Here is a 20355-nt window from a genome sequence, read left to right as displayed (position 1 = left end):
TCTCGTAGTATCATTTAGTTTTGTGTGAAACCAACACCGGCATGGCCATTAGCGTTCTTCCAGAACAAGGGAAAAAGTATTGAAAGAGGTAACAATCACTAAGTCTGGCCATGTTGACAGATGCAGCTATGCAAAAGGAGAGTTAGTTGGTTCCTTAAATGCTAGCATGCGAGACCATCTCTACAAGGTTTCTGTGAATGTTAAATGAGCGTAATGTCAGCTAACTAATGTCACTTATGCAACTTTTGGGTGCGTAGTGTTTCTAAATACGTGTTATGTACAGTCTTATACTTAAACAGTTTTACAGCAAACTGAGACGTTCTTCACTTGCCAAATTATTTTTTTAATTGACAAACATCATTTGGGAAATTCAAAGGGGATCAAAACATTATTTGTCTCTCGTTTTTGACTATTGTACATATTTTTCCTGAAGTAATTTTGCGCTCCATTCCCAGTCGGAAATTTCAACTGGAACGCCCCCTGAAGTCGGACGAACATCACCAACCCCGACCTCAAAATCCAAGACGGCTTCTCAGCACATCAAAAGTAAAAAAAAAGCTGTTGTAATAAACGGTTTATTAGCCCTTATGTCTTATTTGTGTCTCATTAAATCAGTTGTACGCACAGCACTGTCCAACTTCTATCTGTGGATATGTTGCTACGGTGTTTGTATGCACAAAATACCGGAGTAATGCATTGTTATCAACTGGTATTGCTAACAATAGCTAACAGTGGATAACCTGGCTGGAGCAAACCCAGCAAACCCCGTTAAGTTTTCTGACTTGCTGTACTGGAATGCGGTCAACTCGGGTGTGAAATCATTCCCAGCTCCGACTTCGGATTTTCGAGGTAAATGGAACGCAGCATAAGGTCCCATGGTGCACCAGAAGGAATTGTATGTTTTAATTAATATAAAGCTCTATTTCTGCTTCTGAGGCAGAGTGAATGTAATGTGTAGTTCACCTCAATGTGGAATGTAAAAAAAAAATATCTTAAATACTTAAAAGCAAGTAGATTCTGAAAAGAGTTGCATTATTTTACCGCACACAAGTGGAAATTGTACGTGGCTAACCACTTGCCAGGAAAATCTCCTTGAATCCTTTGAGAACCTCCCGCACCACCTTCCTCATCTGGGGTACCAGCTTGAAGATCCTGAGCGGACGCAGGCAGCGCAGCATCATCAGCAGCTGAGCCCCAGACTCAGGAGGAACGTCAGGAGGCAGCCAGCACAGGAAGATCAGACTCACCTACACAGCAAGGGCAGCAGTGAATGGTTAGGGGAGAGGAAAGCAGTCTACATATTGTCATTTGATTTACGTCAGCAACCTTGTAACTGTCCCATTTCATTATCACAACCAACCTGAGACAGACGTGTTCTACTGCAACACCACTGAACAGACTAAATCCATCTTTTGCATAATTCACATGCAAATTAGATGGCCATAAGAGAGTGTTATTATAGATATAGTCATTTCAGAGAGCCAATAAAATGTGAAATGATGACAGTGAGGCCACCAAACTGAATTAAGCAATTTATAGTTACTGTCTACTAATTAAATAAGACAAATGACAAGTGATTGGTCCACCCTCCAAAGGTGCGACCAAGTCATTGTATTGCATGTCACAAGTTAAGTCTGAAGTCAGGACAGGCAAGTACCAAGTCAAGTCCCAAGTCTTGTACTTTGAGTTTTGAGTCCTAAACAAATCATAATGCACTCTTCACCAAATGTAACTGTATTTTAACAACAGAGTAACTGGCGCCAACTAGCGCTCAGCGACGTGACGTTAGTTGTTCAAGGTTTTCTCCTGCAAGTTGTTTGGATGCTGTCGGATTGGTTCAAACAAAATGGATCTGGGGAATTAAGTTAAAGATAATCAAATGCAAATCCCAATAATATTCACCAAAAATAAAGAGTCAAGAGTTCAACAAAAAAACACCACTTTTCTGGGATTCAGCAACAAACAACAAAAGATAGACATTCCGTTTGTTCAATTTAGTTCAGTTTTTTTTCCCCCCACGAGTAAATCCTCTTTCCAAACAAAGCAATAAAGGATCTCTCAAAAAGTAAATAAACTCAACAACTCCGACGCTGTCAGAGTTACCAGCAGTCAGGAGAAAAACACCACTATTCTGGGATTCGAGCAGTTGATTGTCTTTGTGCACACACTTTTAAATAACATACTTGTTTAATCTTTGGGCTTTGGGGAAGGTACGTGTCACTGGTGTTAAAGTCCAAGTCGAGTTGCAAGTCTTTTTTTCTATTTTGTAAAGTCATGAAAAAGTCATGGGACTCAAGTCCACACCTCTGCCTTGTGATTTAACCATTTTGATCAGCCTTTCGATTGGATGAGATTTCTCACAAGATAGATGAAGATGTCCATGACTCCTCCAAAGTCTCTGATGACAGCCGTGGGGGTGAAGAACAGACCGTCGGCCATGATCTTCAGGTTGAGCTCGATGCTCATAAAGATCACAAACACATACTCCCCGATCTGAAACAGAGGGCATACGGGTGTAACAGCATCTGTCCAAATCATGCATCTGCTTCACTAACTCATGCAGCCATTGATCCATCTGCTTTTTAATACCTGCAGCGAGGGGGCATGCATGACCCTGGTGAAGGGTGATTCGAACATCATGGAGATGCAGGAGCAGATGGTTACTACAATCATAACCCAGTCCAAATAGGTGACGAGGCCCAGGAGATCGCTGCGGGGACACACACATTAACATAGTTTTGCAGAGAAATAGTATATTCGGCGTAAGTAGGTCAAGAAAGCTATTTGGCTTGCAAACCAGCAAATACTCAGGGATAATTCAAGAGAAAGAGAGAGGGAGGGTGTGTGAGGAGAGGAATCAGAAAGTGAGAGTGAATAAATGTTTATGTGTGTGTATGTGCGAGCAGCCCAATCTGTTCTACAGAAGGATGTCAGTAAAAATCCCCCGGCACCAACAGTATCTGATACAAAGGACTGCCTCTCACTTTAATAATCAGACTCTGTGCTCGGGCTGAATTACGATCGGGTTGCATAATGGGTGAAATCCATTTCACAGCTCTTCATTTCGCAATCTCCATTTCTTACCGCCAGTTTTTGGGCAAGCACAACAGGCAGGTAATAAGGTGCCGAATTAATAAGTATTCCACTGTTGTAGAACGGACAGATCAATAAGAGAGTGAGGGAATCAATAATTCATCACACTTACTACAGTTGGTGGTATTTGGTGTTCTTCACTGCTCCTGTTATGGGGTCCGTTTTGGATCTAGATATGAATTCATACAAATAAAAATATATTGTCAACATTTTGACAGACAAAAAGCAAAACAAAACGGTCTTATGAGCCAAACTCACACAAGGGCATTCACCCATGTTGCTGGTGTGCTGCAGATTAAACATAGTGGAAATTGGAACAACACTGGTATAAAGGAATCAATACAACGGCGTATTAGGGCCATTGTAGGTAACGTTGCCATATGTGGTCTGATGAGTTTGATCCAACCTGGCAAAGTGGAAAAAAAATATATATATATATTTTTTTCTTCTTCTTCTAAATTTACGTCTTTAATCTCATAAATTAAAGTTTTTCTCAGAATATTACCCCCTCCCCTGGCTCTGTAATTATTATTGTTTTACTTTCAATGGCCCTAATACGCCGCCCTAAATCATAGACAGTAAATCTATAGGTTTTTTTGTGGAGTTTACTGAATGCTATGAAGCTCTGAAGTCCAATTTGTGACCATTCTGACCCATGAATGGTTGCCTAGAGAAACTTGAAAACAATAAATTCAGACCATATACAGATATAAGACTGATCTTACGCATTGAAGCGAGCTCGAACAATCATCCTGCAAAAGTTCCTGAAGCGGTGCTCCCGCCCCACAATGAAGAGAGGCTTATCAAAGTAAGGATGGTTTTCCCTCAGTTCCTCCTCCTGGACTTTTCTAAAAGCACAGATACGGGACAAACACCATTTACTATATAGCGATCAATACATACATTTACATGCACAACATAATCCGTTGTTTGCCCTTATTCCGAAAAAGTCTAGGATATTAGAATATTCCTATTAAGCTGTTAATTTGGCTAATGAAAATGAATATTCCACTAGTATTCTCGTTTACATGCAGCCACTCATACTCTGATTAACATAACCGGTGGCGGACTTGTTAGACCGTGTAAACACAGCCTCCCTCTTTCATTCCTTCAACCACCTTCTCGAAAAGGTCGGCATTGTGATATTTGCGCTTATCAAAAAAACCTGTTGCTATCCAAGACTTTCATAATGGTTAAAAGTAGGTGTGTTTCTCCTTCCAACCAGAAATGTGAGCTTTTCTTTTGGGCATGCATCTCTGCAAACTGTCAGTTGGTTCGTGTATAATGCTCCATTAGGAATAAGGCCAAATTCAGAATATCCAAACGGAACATACTGTTTATATGACCCGTATCAAATTCGTAATGTTGTCATATTCGGAATAATAGTGGAACATTAGTGTGCATGTAAAGGATTGAAGCAACAAGAACTGAATGTACAACATACATTTCTTTTTGTCAGAAAACTTACTGATATTGGGTCAATGTGTGTGTGGATACCTTTTCATCTCTGCTTGTTCTTTCTTTTCTTGGATCATCTTGATCTCACTGTCTTCTCTCTGAGCGTTACGATAGCGTACCGTACTGGAATGCTGGGGAAAGAGAAGAGACGATAGAGTGCTGCCGGAATGAGTCTTAAAACCCAGAAAAGAGTTAGCATTTTAGCACTTTTGATTCCCTCGTCTGAAAGTCAATGGTTTTTTTTAAATTGTTTTTTTTAATTAGATGGCTGAAATAAGGTCTGTGGTTAACACAAGCCATTTAACGTTTGTTCTACGATATAAAATACATCAGTAAATACCCCACTTGTGAATTAAAAAAGGCGGTTGCTAACAAGTGGCTAAATGAGACGTCATCACGCCGACTAATCCGCCTTTACAGCTTTTTACTTCTGCCGATTGCATTCACGCTTCAATAATCATAAAAGTGGTGTTTATTTGTGAAGATTATCTTGCTGAGCAAAACATGTAAGTATCGTAAACTTTTCTTTGCCTTATTTTCTGCAATAATCCAAAACCCAATGGAAGAATCCCCCTGGCTTTTTGTCGAGGGAATCACGGCGATGCAAACTTCTGGGTTGGCCTAAAAATCTACGTCACCCCTGCACCACTCTATGAAGATATAAAAGAATTTTTTTGCTACATTTCTTAGAAGTTTTAAGGAATACCGGTGGAATACATAAACAACAAAAGCCTTTGAGAACAGCTGTTCCGAGAACATATAAGCATACAGTACAATGCCAGTATTTGTGCGTGTCTCTGTGCTCACATCCTGAGTGAGCGTCTCGAGCGACTTCCCTCGGCTGATCCTCTGACTAGTGGAGCCATGTCTCAGAGATCTGCAGATACAAAAAGCAGACAGACAGGTATTGCATAGCACCATACAGGCACGTAACATTGCACTTGTTTGCATTTCTGTATGTGTGTGAGTGTGCGGTCAGACCTGCGCTCCTGCCGTATGTGATGCTGGACGCTGAGTATGGAGCGTTCTTTGGCTGGCTGGCCTTCAAAGGATCCACTTAGCATACGCTGTCTGGTACAAGCCCTGTGAAACACAAACATGGTTTTTTTCTCTCCTCATGATCAATATAATGAAGATTAAAAAAATATATCAGCGTGTGAGGTCACCAGCTGGCAAGCACAACACAGCTGGACCTGGTCCATCTTCCTGCCTAACGAGCTGTCTCCGACCTTCGTCATTCCAGGCTCATAAGAGTGGCGATCCAGACTGTTATTTTGAAACAGGTTCCAATCATTCCATTAGTCAGTGTGCGTGTGCGTGTGCGTGTGCGTGTGCGTGTGCGTGTGCGTGTGCGTGTGCGTGTGCGTGTGGGCATTCCTGTCTGTTCCGGCTAACAGCAGAGTCGTGTACCAGAACAGAGCTAATGACACTGTGGGCAGCGGCGGTGTGTGTACTTTAATCATTTACGGGGACTCTGAGCGATTACTTGTTTATTGGCAGTGAGTATGCATGAGTGCCCGCGTATACTGGACCGCGTGTATGTTTGCCTATGTTGGTGCGACTGTGGCGAGCCTAATTGTGTGTTTGTGTGGAAGATGGCGGGCCAGACAGAACGTGTTATGACTACTGATATGCTGTCTATCTTTCAGACTGACTAAATAAGTGAAGGGGGGAAGGGGAGGGAGAGGGAGCCAGATTGGACACGGTGCCGGCGAGCTAATCTACACTTAGTGCCAGCTCTGCCATGCTGAACAGCAAATTATCCATTTACTTCATGGTGACAGTAAATGAGTTTGAAGTGGGTCTGTGTGTGTTTTCCAGTTTGTGTGAGACAGAGAGAGACGCATTAACAATACCAGAGTGCTGTTACAGCAGAGCTACATCTAATATGCACGCACATTATTAGTTTCACCCACACTAACACTATGATGTATCTCATGGCTGTGGACGATGCATACTAAACACATCTACTGTAGCTGGGGTCTCCAAGGATGGTGTCAATCCAAAATGATATGATCTCCTGATTAATAACAGAAGACCACAAACAACTGATAGTCAAAAGAGGGGAGCTGTTTAAGTAGGTCAAAAGATGTCTACACGTGTGGGTTAAAGGGATAGTTTGGCTGTTTTGAAGTGGGGTTGTATGAGTTACTTATCCATAGAAGATGTATTAATTACCCCCAGCATCAAGAAACAGACAGGAGCACCAGCATCGGAGCAAAGCAATACAGTACTTTGGACCGGGACAGCAGAAATACAATTTTGGCCACCTAAAAGAAAGGCTCACCAAAAAAAAAAATTATATTCGTTTAAGTGTACGCTCTATTTTGAATATTTTCTGATGCCGAACTGAACTGAAAGTGAAATGTATCTATACTGTTTTTGTCATCTGAGCCGGCTGGCTTTGGAGAGAGAGATAAGTTTCACTTTAAGTTCAGAACCCCATCGGAAAGGAGAAGGAAAGGACTGTCTGACGGCAAGATAAAGAGGTCAAAATATTCTAAATATAGCATATACTTAAACTGATATAGATTTTTTTTAGGTGAGGCTTTCTTTTAGGTGGCTAAAATAAGTTTTTCTGCCGGCCCTGTCCACAGCACTCTATTGCTTTGCTCCGGTGTCGGTACTCCTGTCTGTTTCTCCAAGCTGGGGGTACGGCGACGGCCATCTACTGTGGATAAATACCTCATAAAACCCCACTTCTAAACCGAACTATCCCTTTAAAACTGAGCGAGATTTGGTTGAAATGTAAAACTTTTTTATAGACATCTGGGTTACATATAACCGTTGCTTGAGCAGCATTTCAGCAGCAATGACTTTTCCTGCTGCACAATGAAAGGTGGAGCAGGAAAAGTCATTAAAATGCTGCCTTAATACACATATAAAAAGACAATTCCCACCCCGGCCGCATCCGGTTCACCCTGCTGCCGTCTGGCAAGCCATACAGAAGTATATCGGCTGCTGTGCCACAAGACTACAAAGCAGCTTCTTACCTCAGGCTGTTAGACTTATCAACTCATCCTCCACGCTCCACCGTAAAAAATAGCTTTGCTTTTTTGTTTTTCTTATGAAGCATAAAGGGACTACAACTGCATTTCGTTGCACAACCCTTTGCTGTACAATGACGACAAATTAACCACGAACCTTGGATTGAAATAGTCACAGAAAAGTTGTTAAAAAGACAATAAAATTAGACCAAATTCAGCTCATTCATAACCTAGAAGTCTATTAACCGGCAAATCACCAAAACCATGCTTATTGGGGAGGTGTAGACGTGTCTTACCGCAGTATTTTATTGATAGTCGTTTCTTTTTCCAGAAGGTTACGGGCTCGTATACTAAATATTGACCTGCGAAGCTGAGAGAGCACAAAGTGACAGTCCATTAGCTGGTAGTTTGTTAAATGTAGTGTACCATCCAAAAACACACCATGCACACAACAGTGAACAATAGGAACAATCTCCTACTGCTACTGCACTTTCTTATTGGTTTATCTTCTGTATATATAGCCACGAAAATGGAATTATCACTTTCTGTGTGTGTGTGTGTGTGTGTGTGTGTGTGTGTGAGTGGGTAAGAGAGGGAATGTGTGAAAGTACCTTTTGGTCGATATACTTGTTGTCTTCGATGGCTGAGCGTTTGGAGTGGTCACAGGAGGAGGATGATGCGGAGGGGAGACGCCGGAACAAACAGCTGTTGTCCTGCTGCTGACGATCAATGAACTGCTTCATAAAGCTCTCCCTAGTGTACACAACAAACGGAACACACACACACACACACATAAACGTGGTGAATTGTAATGAATGGTTTCCTACTAAAGAACTCCATAATGCTTAAAGATAGAAGAAATAATCGCAATTGTATTATAAAGCCAAACTATGTTGGTGCAAATTCAGCTACAAAATGTGTCAGTGGAAGCTCTCGCTGCAGCAAAAAGGGCAGATGGGCTACAGAGGGGGATTTCCGGGGGAGCGAGGGACTCACCTGTGCACTAATCAGCAACTAAATGATAAAATTGATTATGGGGTCCACTGTGTTGGACAGAGTTCAGCTCCCCTGCTAAAAACTGCATACATTAAGATACAAAAGGACTTTGTGCAGCATCTTATTAGTTACCATCTACTAGGAGCGAATCTTTCCTTAAATCATGTCAGTACCGTAGAAAATGTCTGGAAGATGGTGGCAACTTTAAAATGTTTTACATTTCAAGTGCTTGTTGCAATGCTGTTCCCATAATAAACTGGGAATCTCTACTCAATAAAAAGATTGGTTTTTCCCTTAATTTCCTGTCGATGTGGTCTGTTTGGGTATGGTGGATTTTGTTGCTCATTTTAATGACCCAGTTCTTCTCTTTAGGCCAAAAAAATAACTCTTACTGTGCTTGAAACATAAAATGCTTCACTTAGTATCTGCCAAAGATTTTGTTTTTGACGAGATGCCTGTTTGCCCGTCTAGCCTGTATTTAGAACAGCAATTTAACTATTTTCATTAAACTGGCTGGAGATCACACTAATGTGTTATATTGTAACGTGATCCTAAGCAGAAAAACAGACATTTAGGTCTATACACATATCTCAAACTAGAATTAGTGGTTGCCTCCACAAAGCAGTCAAGTTGCAGTTTCCATCCATGTCTGTCCAAAATGTCATCACTTAATCATTTTATTCGATTAGACATTTGTGTACAATTGTCATAATTGGCATATGAATTCTTCAGTTATGGCCAAAAATGTGTTTTGTGAGGTCACAGTGACCTTTGAGCACCAGTCCAAGTGGACGTTTGTGCCAAATTTGAAGAAATTAGAGCAAGGCGTTCCCGAGATATCACGAGAATGGGACGGAAGTAACGTCACAGTGACCTTTTATCATCACAATCTAATCAGTTTATCCTTTAGTCCAAGTGGACGTTTGTGCCAAAGTTGAAGAAATTCCCTCCAAGCGTTCCTGAGAAATGGTGTCAACGAGAATGGGACGGACATGCGGTCACACTGACCTTAGACTACCAAAATCAAATTAGTTCATCATTGAGTCTAAGTGGACGTTTGTGCCAAATTTGAAGAAATTCCCTCCAGGCGTTCCTGAGATATCACGTTCACGAAAATGGACCAGACGGATGCATAGCGCAAAAGCATAATGCCCCCGGCCACAGCTGTCACCGTCGCTGTCGCCGGTGTGGTGGCATAGCAATAAATGCTGTATGAATTGACTTGACGTGTGTCTGACCGTGACTGTGTACCTGATCCTGGGCACGGTGAAATCGGACGGGAGCTTGGAGATCTTCACCATCTGAGGTCTGTTGGGGAACTTCTCAAAGATCCTCAGTCGTAGAGGGAGCTTTTCTTTGGTGTCAGCATTGGCTTCACTTTGCTTGAGCTAGAGGAGAGAGAGAGAGAGAGGGGAGCCGGGGGGTTGCAAGAGAACCAGTTCAGGCACAGAACAGAAGAGCAAGAACAGATACAGTAAAAGGGGAAAGTCAGCCACACTTGATGGGAATGAAGAAGAGAGAGATTCAAATAAGATACGAACGGGGAAGAAGGACACGGTTGCTGTAGTTTGGGTGTGGACAGTGTAGGGATTTTGAGAACTGCATGAAGTTACCCTTGGTATTTTATGGAGAAAAAGTATGGCATTGCAAGACACAACTGTGAAATGCAGAGGTTTCATTACGGAATTAAGAGTGCAGCTCTATGTTTCTGCCTGATGATGGCAGCAACACGCTTACCTACGACACACACACACACCACATACAGCACAGACAACCACATTTAGGATGAGATCCCACTTACTTTTAGAAAAGAATGGAGAAGGCAACAAAAGAAAAAGGAAAGATTACTTTGGAGTGGTTAATGGAGAAAAGAAAAGGTATAGCGACAGTTAGAATAATGTGCAGGCCAAGCACTGTGGCACAGGCTGGCGAATAAAAAAAAGAAAAGATGACAAAAGGAATGAAACCAATTATTTCCATTTAATTACATATGGGGGAGGCTGATTGAAATCCCCTTGCAGGTATTCTGTGTCTGGGTGCCTAGAGATAACCCCTGATGCATTGCAGATTAGGCTTGGAAGTGAAGTGCATTTGGAGCATTGGTGAATGGCAGCTTATCATTCAGAGCGGGCAAACCGCTGTGAAACATATTGACTGGGCTGCTTGGTGGATGTTTCTCTGTCCGTCATGCCGTTTGTCTGTCTGTGAATGCAGGAACGTCTCTTCACGCTGTTCCTGTGTATTGGTATTTTCTGTCTGCGCTTGTCTGTCTGCGAGCGCCCGGACGGCTGGAACAGCCCATCGTATTTGAGGGATAACAGCCGTGGGAAGGAGAGACCTGACAAAGGAGGGAATGGAAATCTGTCTATCCATTTTCTGTTTTCCAGCAGACTAAGATGTGGGAGCTTCTTTTTTTCCCTGAGTGGGTGAGCGGCGAGTGGCACACTGTGAAGACAAGGAATTATGTACCAGCATTTGCTTGCCTCGGCTTTCTGTCTATATTATGTCTCCCAAGATAGACACAGGATAGAAAGAGGCAGAGACAGAGAGAGACGGAGCATGAAGCCAAAATAAGTAAAAGAGAGAAAGGAGGAAATGTATGGGAAAATAAGTATGAGGCAAAACTTAAGGGATGATTACAAATAGACGAGTGGATTGTGGATCTAATATGGCTTAAAAGCAATAAAAACACCATCCTGAACTCCTTCAGCAGTATAAGATTGAAAATAAAAATGTGTTGAGCAAAAATAGAGAGCTTCTTCCTAGTGCTGCAGTTCTCTGGGTGAAACTTGCAGAAACTGCTGCAGTCATCTCAAATAGTACCTGTACATTTGGTCGCTGAGTTCCCAGCAAGCAGAACACACACAAACAACAATTCACAAACAAGCACGCACACACACACACAAGGCAGAATTCATATGGATCATACTGTTCCCAAAGGTCCTAATCAATTGGGCCAACTCAGCGAGATGTACAGTTTAGCCAAGGCTCTGTACCCTTATCTGCAGCAGTATCCCATTACAGCAAAACTTTCTGTGCCATGTATTGTCCTTTGCTGGTCTCCGTGTTCATCTCCACCTCTCAGAAGAATTTGCTCCTCCCCATCACAGGGAGCATCTTTCCACATCTCTTTATAAAAGTCTGCCCCGGACTCAGGATCTTAGTTTCAACTTCAGTTTCTGTTCATTGCCTCCTTCCTTCACTGATCTCCCCATTCTTCCTTCTTTTTTCATTTTCCCAAAAGAGGTAAAAGAGAGCTGCAGGGGGAGGAGGAACATTCAGAAAGAATTGCTATTAAAATCTTTTCTCATAAACACACTAGGGTTATGGGTGTTGCACACTTACTCATGTAATTCAATTTATCTGTTTATTTATTTATATGCTGCATCTGGGGAGCCACCAACTGTGGAAATAAATAAGCAAAGGACGCACTGAATTTAATTTAGATTTACCCTGGGAAAACATTGGAAACCACTGTACAATGGACCATTTAGTTTCGGGAGGGGGGGTGCTAGGGCGCCTTATACCAAAAATGTCGAGGAGGCCAATGTAAGATTTATTGTTTGTCTGCTACAGTACCAAATGTATAGTTTCCTTAATTATTGACACTGTTGTTCAGTAAAATATTAACCTAGTGAGTAGGTGCATTAATAAATTGCCATGGGTTACTATTAACTGGACGAGTTAAAGGTGCTAAATGTGAGATTGAGAGATTTTCTTCTGCCACCATACAGCTCTCAACATGGCGACAGCTGAGTCGGCAGCTCATAGCTAACGGTGCTAACAGCACTAACGGTGAAAACAAAGGCAACAGTTCTGACAGAGCTAACAGTGTTAACCTGGTGGGGAACCTGAAGGTGGGCATTATGCTTCCACGACAACGCCGTTGGTCAGGACAGCGTTATCATCTTTAACCGGCGTATTAAAGTAGCGCAGAGCGGCGGCCTGTGAGCAAGGTTGCGCCCGAAATTCCATATTAACATGCTGTTCAGTATGCTAAAACAGTATGGGAGATATCTTAGTGTGTCCGAAACCTTAGTATGGAACCAAGAGTACGTGAATTGCATACTATTTCCGGTGAAATATTACAGTATGAAATGCTGGACACTACAGCGTAATAAATATCCCACAATGCAATGCAGTAGTGACGACAACGTTCATAATGGATGTTGACGGACAGCTCTGTAACATTAATAACGCTTCAATTTAACTGTAAGTATAAGATTTCACATTTCTAGGCGTAATATATATTTTAAATTAATTAAGACTTTGATTCTCACAAACCGTCTTTTTGATCACATGAGATTGGCACGGGTTACCATGGTTACAGGTCTCCAACCGGCAAGGAGGCTCTCAGGTAGTGACGACGTAAATTACTGTTCCGTGCGTCCGAAAAGATACATACTACTGTTTATTCACACAAAAGTATGTTGAACGATTGTACACCTATTGAGTATGTAGTGCATAGACATATGAGCGAACATGCACTAAAAGGCACGCGCGTCCGGCCCGGCGATGTCAACAAAGCAAGGAGAAGCTTGGATTACAACACACACAGAGGGAGAGCGACTTCGTGCTCTGCTCAGGTAGACATTACTCCTCTATATCTTTACAAAGCAAATAGTTGTTCGCTGCTATATTAATGTTCTAGATATCACATAAAGCACCTTTAACACATTGGACCTTCAGTCTGGTCAATACATAGGATCAATAAAGCACACATGTCCATGCAAGAGCTCAGGAACAGAGCACTTACCAGAAAAAATCTATTCTCTACTGATTATTGATTTTAGGTGTTGCTGTATCATAGAAGAGGAATAGCTCTCTTCTGTATAAGTGCGCACATGCCAATATCATGCATTACATACACATTTGTGTATTTAAATGCACCCAGCATATTTATCTCTGTCAATGTACTGAAAGTGGTTATAATCAATAGTTTGTAGCAACGATTGATTACGACTTGTAGCCTATGTGAAAGGCAAGCTATCACTTGTGGTAATGAACCTGCTAGGAGAGTACACATGTGCCAGGGGGACACAAACAAGGCTCCTAATGAATGCTAATGTTGCTTTGCATCTGCCAGATGTGTGATTAGGCAACTTTGTTAACAAGTTTGTGTGGTAAAAAAGTCAGTTATTCCAGGTTTAAGTGTTAAAGGATAACTATTTCCCAGTGAGTGTGCGTGTGTGAGAAAATGCCTCTGTGTTTCTCTTTATGCCACAGTGAATGGTTGATAAATCAAAACTACTGCTTCGCTTGCCACAGATGAGATTTAGTGTATGGTGGTGTAACAATGGAGCCGAGACTAATGTGTTTTGCCTCGAGACCCATTCAGGTGACCTGCCGCTGCTTTCCCCCTCCATTCAAGCCAATTTCAGGCTCGGCTGAGCTGGGGAGCTTTTCGTCCGGGATTTCCACAGCTTTCCTGACCAACGCTGAGAGCAGAAGAAAAGCTGGGAAGAAAAGCGAACGCTGACCACTGGCATTAGACCAAATTCAGTCATAGCCACATGTCAGTCGGATCATGGGGAGAAGATAAAACAGTCAGCATCAAAATGGCCTCAGAAGACATGCGGCTGGAGAATACAGCGTGGAGTGAAAAGGAGCTGGAAGGAAAAGCATTTCAAATAAGCAAAGAGGGACAAAAGAAAGAAAACCTCTGGATAATGACATTACTTACTATTGCGCTCAGTATTAATACCTCCATGAGAACATACAAGACACTCAAGCTGTCATGACAGCTTGATTTCACAGCTGCAGGACCAGCTAAGTTCCCTCCAAGGCAGCTCCCTGCTGATAGAATGACGACAACTACACTTTGCTGAATGACTAACCCAGTGATTCTCAAAGTGGGGTCCGCGGACCCCCAGTGGCACTCTGTCAGGGGGTCCATGAAATAATTTGCTATAAATTATAAAACTGTGCTGCATCATTAAAAAGTACATATCTACAGATGGGGACCATTTGCAGCAATAAAACAAGCATATTGTGCCCATTACGACCCACGTGAGCTTTGGGCCAATAGAAACTCTGATATGATTGTGACACGTTACGTCAATCTGTCATGAATCACTTCACTCAGGGAGCAATGAACTGTACCTGCTGCTGCTTAGCTTAGCTTATTAGCCAGCTAGCTAGCTGGCGAGCATAGATAAACATTTTAATCAGTCCACATCGTCAATTGATGCTAAGCCCAAACTAGCTAAATTAAGAAAATATGACCACAGTTATATCAAGCAACAGCAGCGGGAGGCCAAAATCCGACGTGTCTGCAAACAAAGTCATGAAGCCAGCCAAGCTAAAGCAACATCCGATTACAATACACCCAGAATATCAGGGCAAAACAAAGTGGCATTAACATGATTCAAATTGAAATGTGTTTCTGTTTATCATTATCATACAGGTCTGAAAGGTTTTAGAATACAAATAGTTCCAATGGCACATAAGAGTACAAATAGTTAGTAAGCATGAAAATGTTCTCCCCTTTAAGGGGTCCCTGGCCCCAACAAGTTTGAGAACTCCTGGACTAACCCATCTGGAGGTTGGACCCTGATCTGTTCGATATGTGCAACCATAAAGTTCTTCTTTTTCAAGCTGCCCTGCAAGTAAGCGAACAGAGCACTGGATCCGATTGGAAAGAGGCAGCTAAAGGTTGGATATTATCCTTACAGCCCTTTTACAATTGATCCTCCAGCTGCACCCGAACAACTTTGAAATCACTGATATGGCAGAACAAACAAAAAACAATCTCTCTCAAGCATTCTGGTCATTTAAGCATTTTAGGATAGGCCTTCATAAAAAGCACAAGCTCAAGTTATTGACTCTGAGAGGCATGCAAATACTCGTTTTCCCACCGTGTAATTCCTCTGAACTCTCTGATCAGTCTTGTGAAAGTGCCTCGGAGACATGCAAAAATAGAGTACGGATATCTTCGAGACTAGCCAACGGAACAAAAGGGAGGTGATGAACAGCCGCCTACAAAAATGCTGCCCACACACACTCGCCTGAAAAATGAAAAATGAAAAATGTTCAAAAAAGCATAGGTAGAAATCTCAAAACATGTGTGGTCCCTGTCATACAGTACATACTAACCTATTTGCCCTCCACATTCCCTTACAGTCTTGGTTGGGTTCCCCCGGCCTTGGGTCAGTCCAGCTGTAATATCCAGGGGTGGAAGAGCTGAGAGCGAGTTAGCAGGGTCACCCTCTCCTCTCATTAGCTGGGTAATGAGCCATGCCATGGAGCTGCTGTAAAGCCACACAGCCTGTAAACCACGAATAGCTACTTCCAACACCCAAAACAACTGCGGATACCATTAATACTGTATCGGTATACTATACTTGTACTATACAGCATTCATCTGTGTGCCTTTGGGTCCAGGTCTTGTGAGAACATCCTTAGCCGGGTGGTTAGGGCTAATGCCATGCAGTAAATCACAAAATCCCAGGCGGAACCTTTATTGGAAGTCATTTCCCTCTCTTTCCCCATGTTCCCTAAGGCTAAAATTCCAAATAAAGTAATGAAAATAATGAATTTAAACATTAAAAAAACATGTGAAAAAAAACAAACACTGCGTAACATTTAGGGGGAACCATAGGCACAAATGGAATATATCATTAATTAGTATATTTTCTTTAGTGTATAATCACTTAAAAATAAGAATCGTTGTGTTTTTGTTACCTTAGAATGCGCCGTTTATATCCACATATGGAGTGGGTCCTCTTCACGGAGCCGACCGCAGATTTCTACAGTACCCCAGAATGGACAAACCAAACATTGGCTCTATATAGGGCCATTCATGTTTTTGCGTTTTTGCATTGGCCACCGTAGTTCTCCTATATGCTTGACACATGGGAGAAGTTTCAGTTGGTTGCTGCAACTTCACCGCTAGATGGCATCAGATCCTACACACTGCACCTTTAAGTGTACTCAAGTATCATGTATGTGTTAAACAAACAGCACTGGAAGACACACATCTTCATCTGCTTGGTCCATACATGTCCAACATCTGTGTGGATATTTACTATAAAACAGAGCTAGTCAGCGAAATGTACCTGTGCCTTGTACAAAATTGTTACCATTTTACCAATAGCTTAACTAAGACATTCACTTGAGTGCAAAATCTGAAAACAAAATTTTGTCCAAACACTTTTAAATGACTGCTTAACATTCCTTGGTATGCCTCCCTTTTAGCCTTCCTTTCCATTCTTTGTTTTTGCAGTTTTGTTTGCAGGAATGCTATACTCAATGGGAGAGTTTACTAAAGGTATAGAGTAACAATCTGAGCAAAATGAATGTGCGATTGCTGCCAGGTACAAATAAGCCAGAAAAAAAAATAAAAATAATAATAATATATAATAAAATAATTTGATACACAGGTATGTTCTGACCATTTTTGTGTGTGTTTTAGAACATGGCAGGGACATGGCACAGTGCCTGGAGTGTCTTCCAATAGAAAACTGAAGGTGACATTCAAGAGATAAGAACACATTGTATTGGGATTCTCCAAGGGGTGCGCTCTTCTGTTCTCTGCTCCCTCTGTCTCCGTCGCCTTTCTTCTCCTCCACTAAATCCCCAAATAAGTCCTTGGTCCATTAAATCACGTAAATGGAGGACAGGCTTCTAGCTTAACTCATAAATAATTAAATCCTTGGTGGGGAACCATAAAAGGCATACACTCCATAACGCATTTGATCAAACTAAATTCTCCTTAACAAAAATGTATATTCAATGCTGAGTGCCTTCTGAAATCCTGTAGCACAGAGCAGACAGAATGCACATGTACAAACACGCCACCCTACGCGTACACACACATGCACATATCGATATTGAAAAGAATGAGTTGTGATTTGGAGAGGCGAGCCCTTATTGTGTCACTGTTGCCACGGTGACACTGTATGTTCCTGTCACAGCTGTGGAACAGTGACTACTCATCCTAAACCTCATTTACACCCAAAGCAAACATCCATCTTCCCTCTCCTGCTGTTCCCCCTTCTCTCCCTCCCCTCCCCATGTGTTTATCTCTTCCTCCACCCTTATCGCTCACTCCATCTCCCTCACCCGCCTCCCCCTCCTCCTGTTTGATCTCTCGCAGTCAACGCCAGATCTTGCTCTGTTCGACTGACAAATATGGAACGAGAGGGTAGACGCAACTCAACTGACAACCGCACACTGTCACTGCCATGCTTCTCTCCACGCCGGCTTTGACAAGCCTGACACACTGGGGGCAGCAATCTGATTACCTCTGTGCCGCATCACACCCTCTGTCTGTTGGCCTGTGGAACTCCCCACAGTGTTTCTTTATGGATGTTCATCTGGTAGGGAGCCCTCCCTCACAACAACGTCTGTTAAACTGATAATATATTGGGAATCTGAGAGAGTAGTCATCCATCATGATCCATCATGATCCATCATACCGCAAATGATGCCCACATAGACCTCTACGGCACAAAGTGGCACACAATTATAAACACACACACCCATTCGTCTGCTCCAGCCATAAATCCTTGAGTAATAACAAATCATAATTCAAATGTTGCGTGCGTAGGCCTTGCACTAGATGGCAGTATGGTTAGATGGTACAAGCTATGAAGCAGAGCAGTCCACTTTATCATTTCTGAGGCTTTTAACTAAACCTCACACGGTCAGATAATCTGGAGATCTTATATTTACAGCGACAATTATCCTTGAGCATGTGCATGGGAAATCCTCTCTGAAGGCCATTGTGGGTCTGGCTCTAAAATAGCGAGGGACAGAGGCTACTGGGTACAAGCATGAACAGAGTACAAAGGATCAGACACCTTGAGAAATCGTCTGGAGCATGGCCAGGCCAGGAAATGAAAGGAATGCATTTGTATGTACGTCCTCTCATGAATAGCTGATGGGTTCATCTTCCCTTCCCGCTAAAATAGAGCCCAATTAATACTGTGTTTTTGAGACTAATACAAATATTGGTACTGTACTGAAGAGTTTAAATAACCAGATAATGATATGTTGGCTAATATCAATTCTTTAAATGGACTTTATGTAACCTTTTACACATATAAAGCGCTTTTTTATTACCAATGTGTGAACAGGTTGTAACCTAACCTAAAAAATTTGACCTTCCGCGACTTTCTGGGTTTCCTCTATCATCCTGTAGACTGATTTTAATGTGAAGAACCCAAGCCCATTTTTCCGGGAAAATCCAGCAGATGTGACGTCATGCGAGCTCGCAAGTGCCTTAGCCGTAGCTAACGTTCGGTGAGAAATGGAGTCCGCTAACGCCAACAAATGAGCAGCTCCCACCACAACTCAGACTCAAACACAAACTCCACGGAAGCACAACACATTTATATTTAGTGAAGCTCGTATTGCAGAACAGGAATGTGGCTGACGTCGGGCAAACACAGCAAAGCCAGTGCGAAGAGTGTGTACGTGGAAAGTGAGTGGTGAAGCAAGAGAGAGAGAGCGGCAGCGAGTGTGTGAGAAAACGAGCCAACAGCGGAGCAGAAGAGAGTTAGTTTCGCTTTGAGAATATCAAGGTTCAAGTTGCAGTTGCAGTTTGTGCAAAAAATCCATTCATGGAGGGAGCTTCATTTGGTAAACTTACATTACTGCCAAGCATTTGAAATATATAGTGATATTGTGCTTTTAGCTAGCTAATGTTGCTAACGTTAAGCAACCTGATGCCTGTCAATCAGTCTTGTGTGTGTCGGTAGTGCGCGCAAAAGCGCAAGCAACAGGGCGCTGACTGCCATTGACTTAACGGCCACAAGGGTCACTGTTAAAAAGCAATTTCTGATTAGTCCCTTTAATATTAACACATAAAATAAACTAACATTTTTGATAAGGATTTCTTAAATTTGAAAGTTGAAAAAAAAACTGTTAACAACAGGCTGAAAACCAGTTTCACTGCCCACTCAGGTTGAGATTTACGTCTGTTTGTCCTGTAATAACACCCAACAGTGATGTCACAGCGTACTGACCACACTAGAGTACACTTGTACATCACTGCAGCAAGGTCAGAAAATAAACTACTGGAGGCCAGCAAGAATAGAAGAAGCTGCTGTTAAGTTGCTCTTTCAGGAATTGTGAACAAGATACAATGTGGGTTTGTTTGTCTGATGAATAATAAACTTGTTTTTTGGTGGACAGACATGGTCATATTTCACTGTTTGTAAAATTGTATTATCTCAAACATATCTGGCATTTTGGTGCTCCTCGTTATTCGACCCACGCTGATATCTACAATATCTGCAATAACCTAATATCGGCTCATATATTTGTCTGGCCAATTTATCAACCGAGCTCTAATCTAAAAATAGACCTATCACAAAGTCAATGCCTGTGTATAATACAGTATGTGACTCCAGGTATCTGCACTCAGGGTGCCGGCTTATACTGTAGGTCATTTCTGTGTTTCTATGTTCTGGTTATAACAAACAGTAAAACAAGATCGACAAAGTAACACCGAAATTGAAATGTTATCACAGAGGTTCCTCATTTTGGCGGCAACATTGGAGAAACCAACAAGAGTGAGCTAGATTTTGAAATTATGCAACCAAAAAACCCAGCTCAGTGTTGCCAACTCTTTTCCAATGAAAGTAACCTTTAGCCTTTAGCGTCAAAAGATGTTAAATCTAGCGAGAAAGTCGCCAAGTCGGCAAGACTGACAGTCAGGCCACCCTCCAAAGCCACTTCCCCAAAATTATCATTATGAACGTAAACAACGAAAATGGCTGTTGTTAGCACTCACAGCTGTCAAGTTAGCAGCTTGTGGAAGATGCGCGCAGGTAAAAGTCAGAGAAGAAAAGCATTACTGTGCCCGTAGAGCACA

At 42.1% G+C, this 20355-nt stretch overlaps 1 protein-coding gene across 17 annotated transcripts in view; it reads right to left on the bottom strand.

The window, feature by feature from the left end:
- The window catches only part of nalcn (sodium leak channel, non-selective), a 99266-nt gene that overhangs the window by 15267 nt on the left and 63644 nt on the right, over positions 1-20355 (bottom strand). For all 17 annotated transcript variants that reach the window (XM_074658658.1, XM_074658659.1, XM_074658667.1 and 14 more), the window contains 11 exons: positions 9786-9922; positions 8150-8291; positions 7835-7908; positions 5533-5634; positions 5359-5428; positions 4591-4682; positions 3819-3941; positions 3206-3262; positions 2590-2710; positions 2362-2493; positions 1080-1247 (listed from right to left, as the gene is read on the bottom strand). In XM_074658658.1, the coding sequence (XP_074514759.1) occupies positions 1080-1247; positions 2362-2493; positions 2590-2710; positions 3206-3262; positions 3819-3941; positions 4591-4682; positions 5359-5428; positions 5533-5634; positions 7835-7908; positions 8150-8291; positions 9786-9922 (1218 nt within the window). The remainder of the gene's footprint in view (positions 1-1079; positions 1248-2361; positions 2494-2589; positions 2711-3205; positions 3263-3818; positions 3942-4590; positions 4683-5358; positions 5429-5532; positions 5635-7834; positions 7909-8149; positions 8292-9785; positions 9923-20355) is intronic.

Source organism: Sebastes fasciatus, chromosome 14 (assembly GCF_043250625.1).
Source record: "Sebastes fasciatus isolate fSebFas1 chromosome 14, fSebFas1.pri, whole genome shotgun sequence".
Lineage (NCBI taxonomy): Eukaryota > Metazoa > Chordata > Actinopteri > Perciformes > Sebastidae > Sebastes > Sebastes fasciatus.
This window is presented reverse-complemented; position numbering and strand designations above follow the sequence as displayed.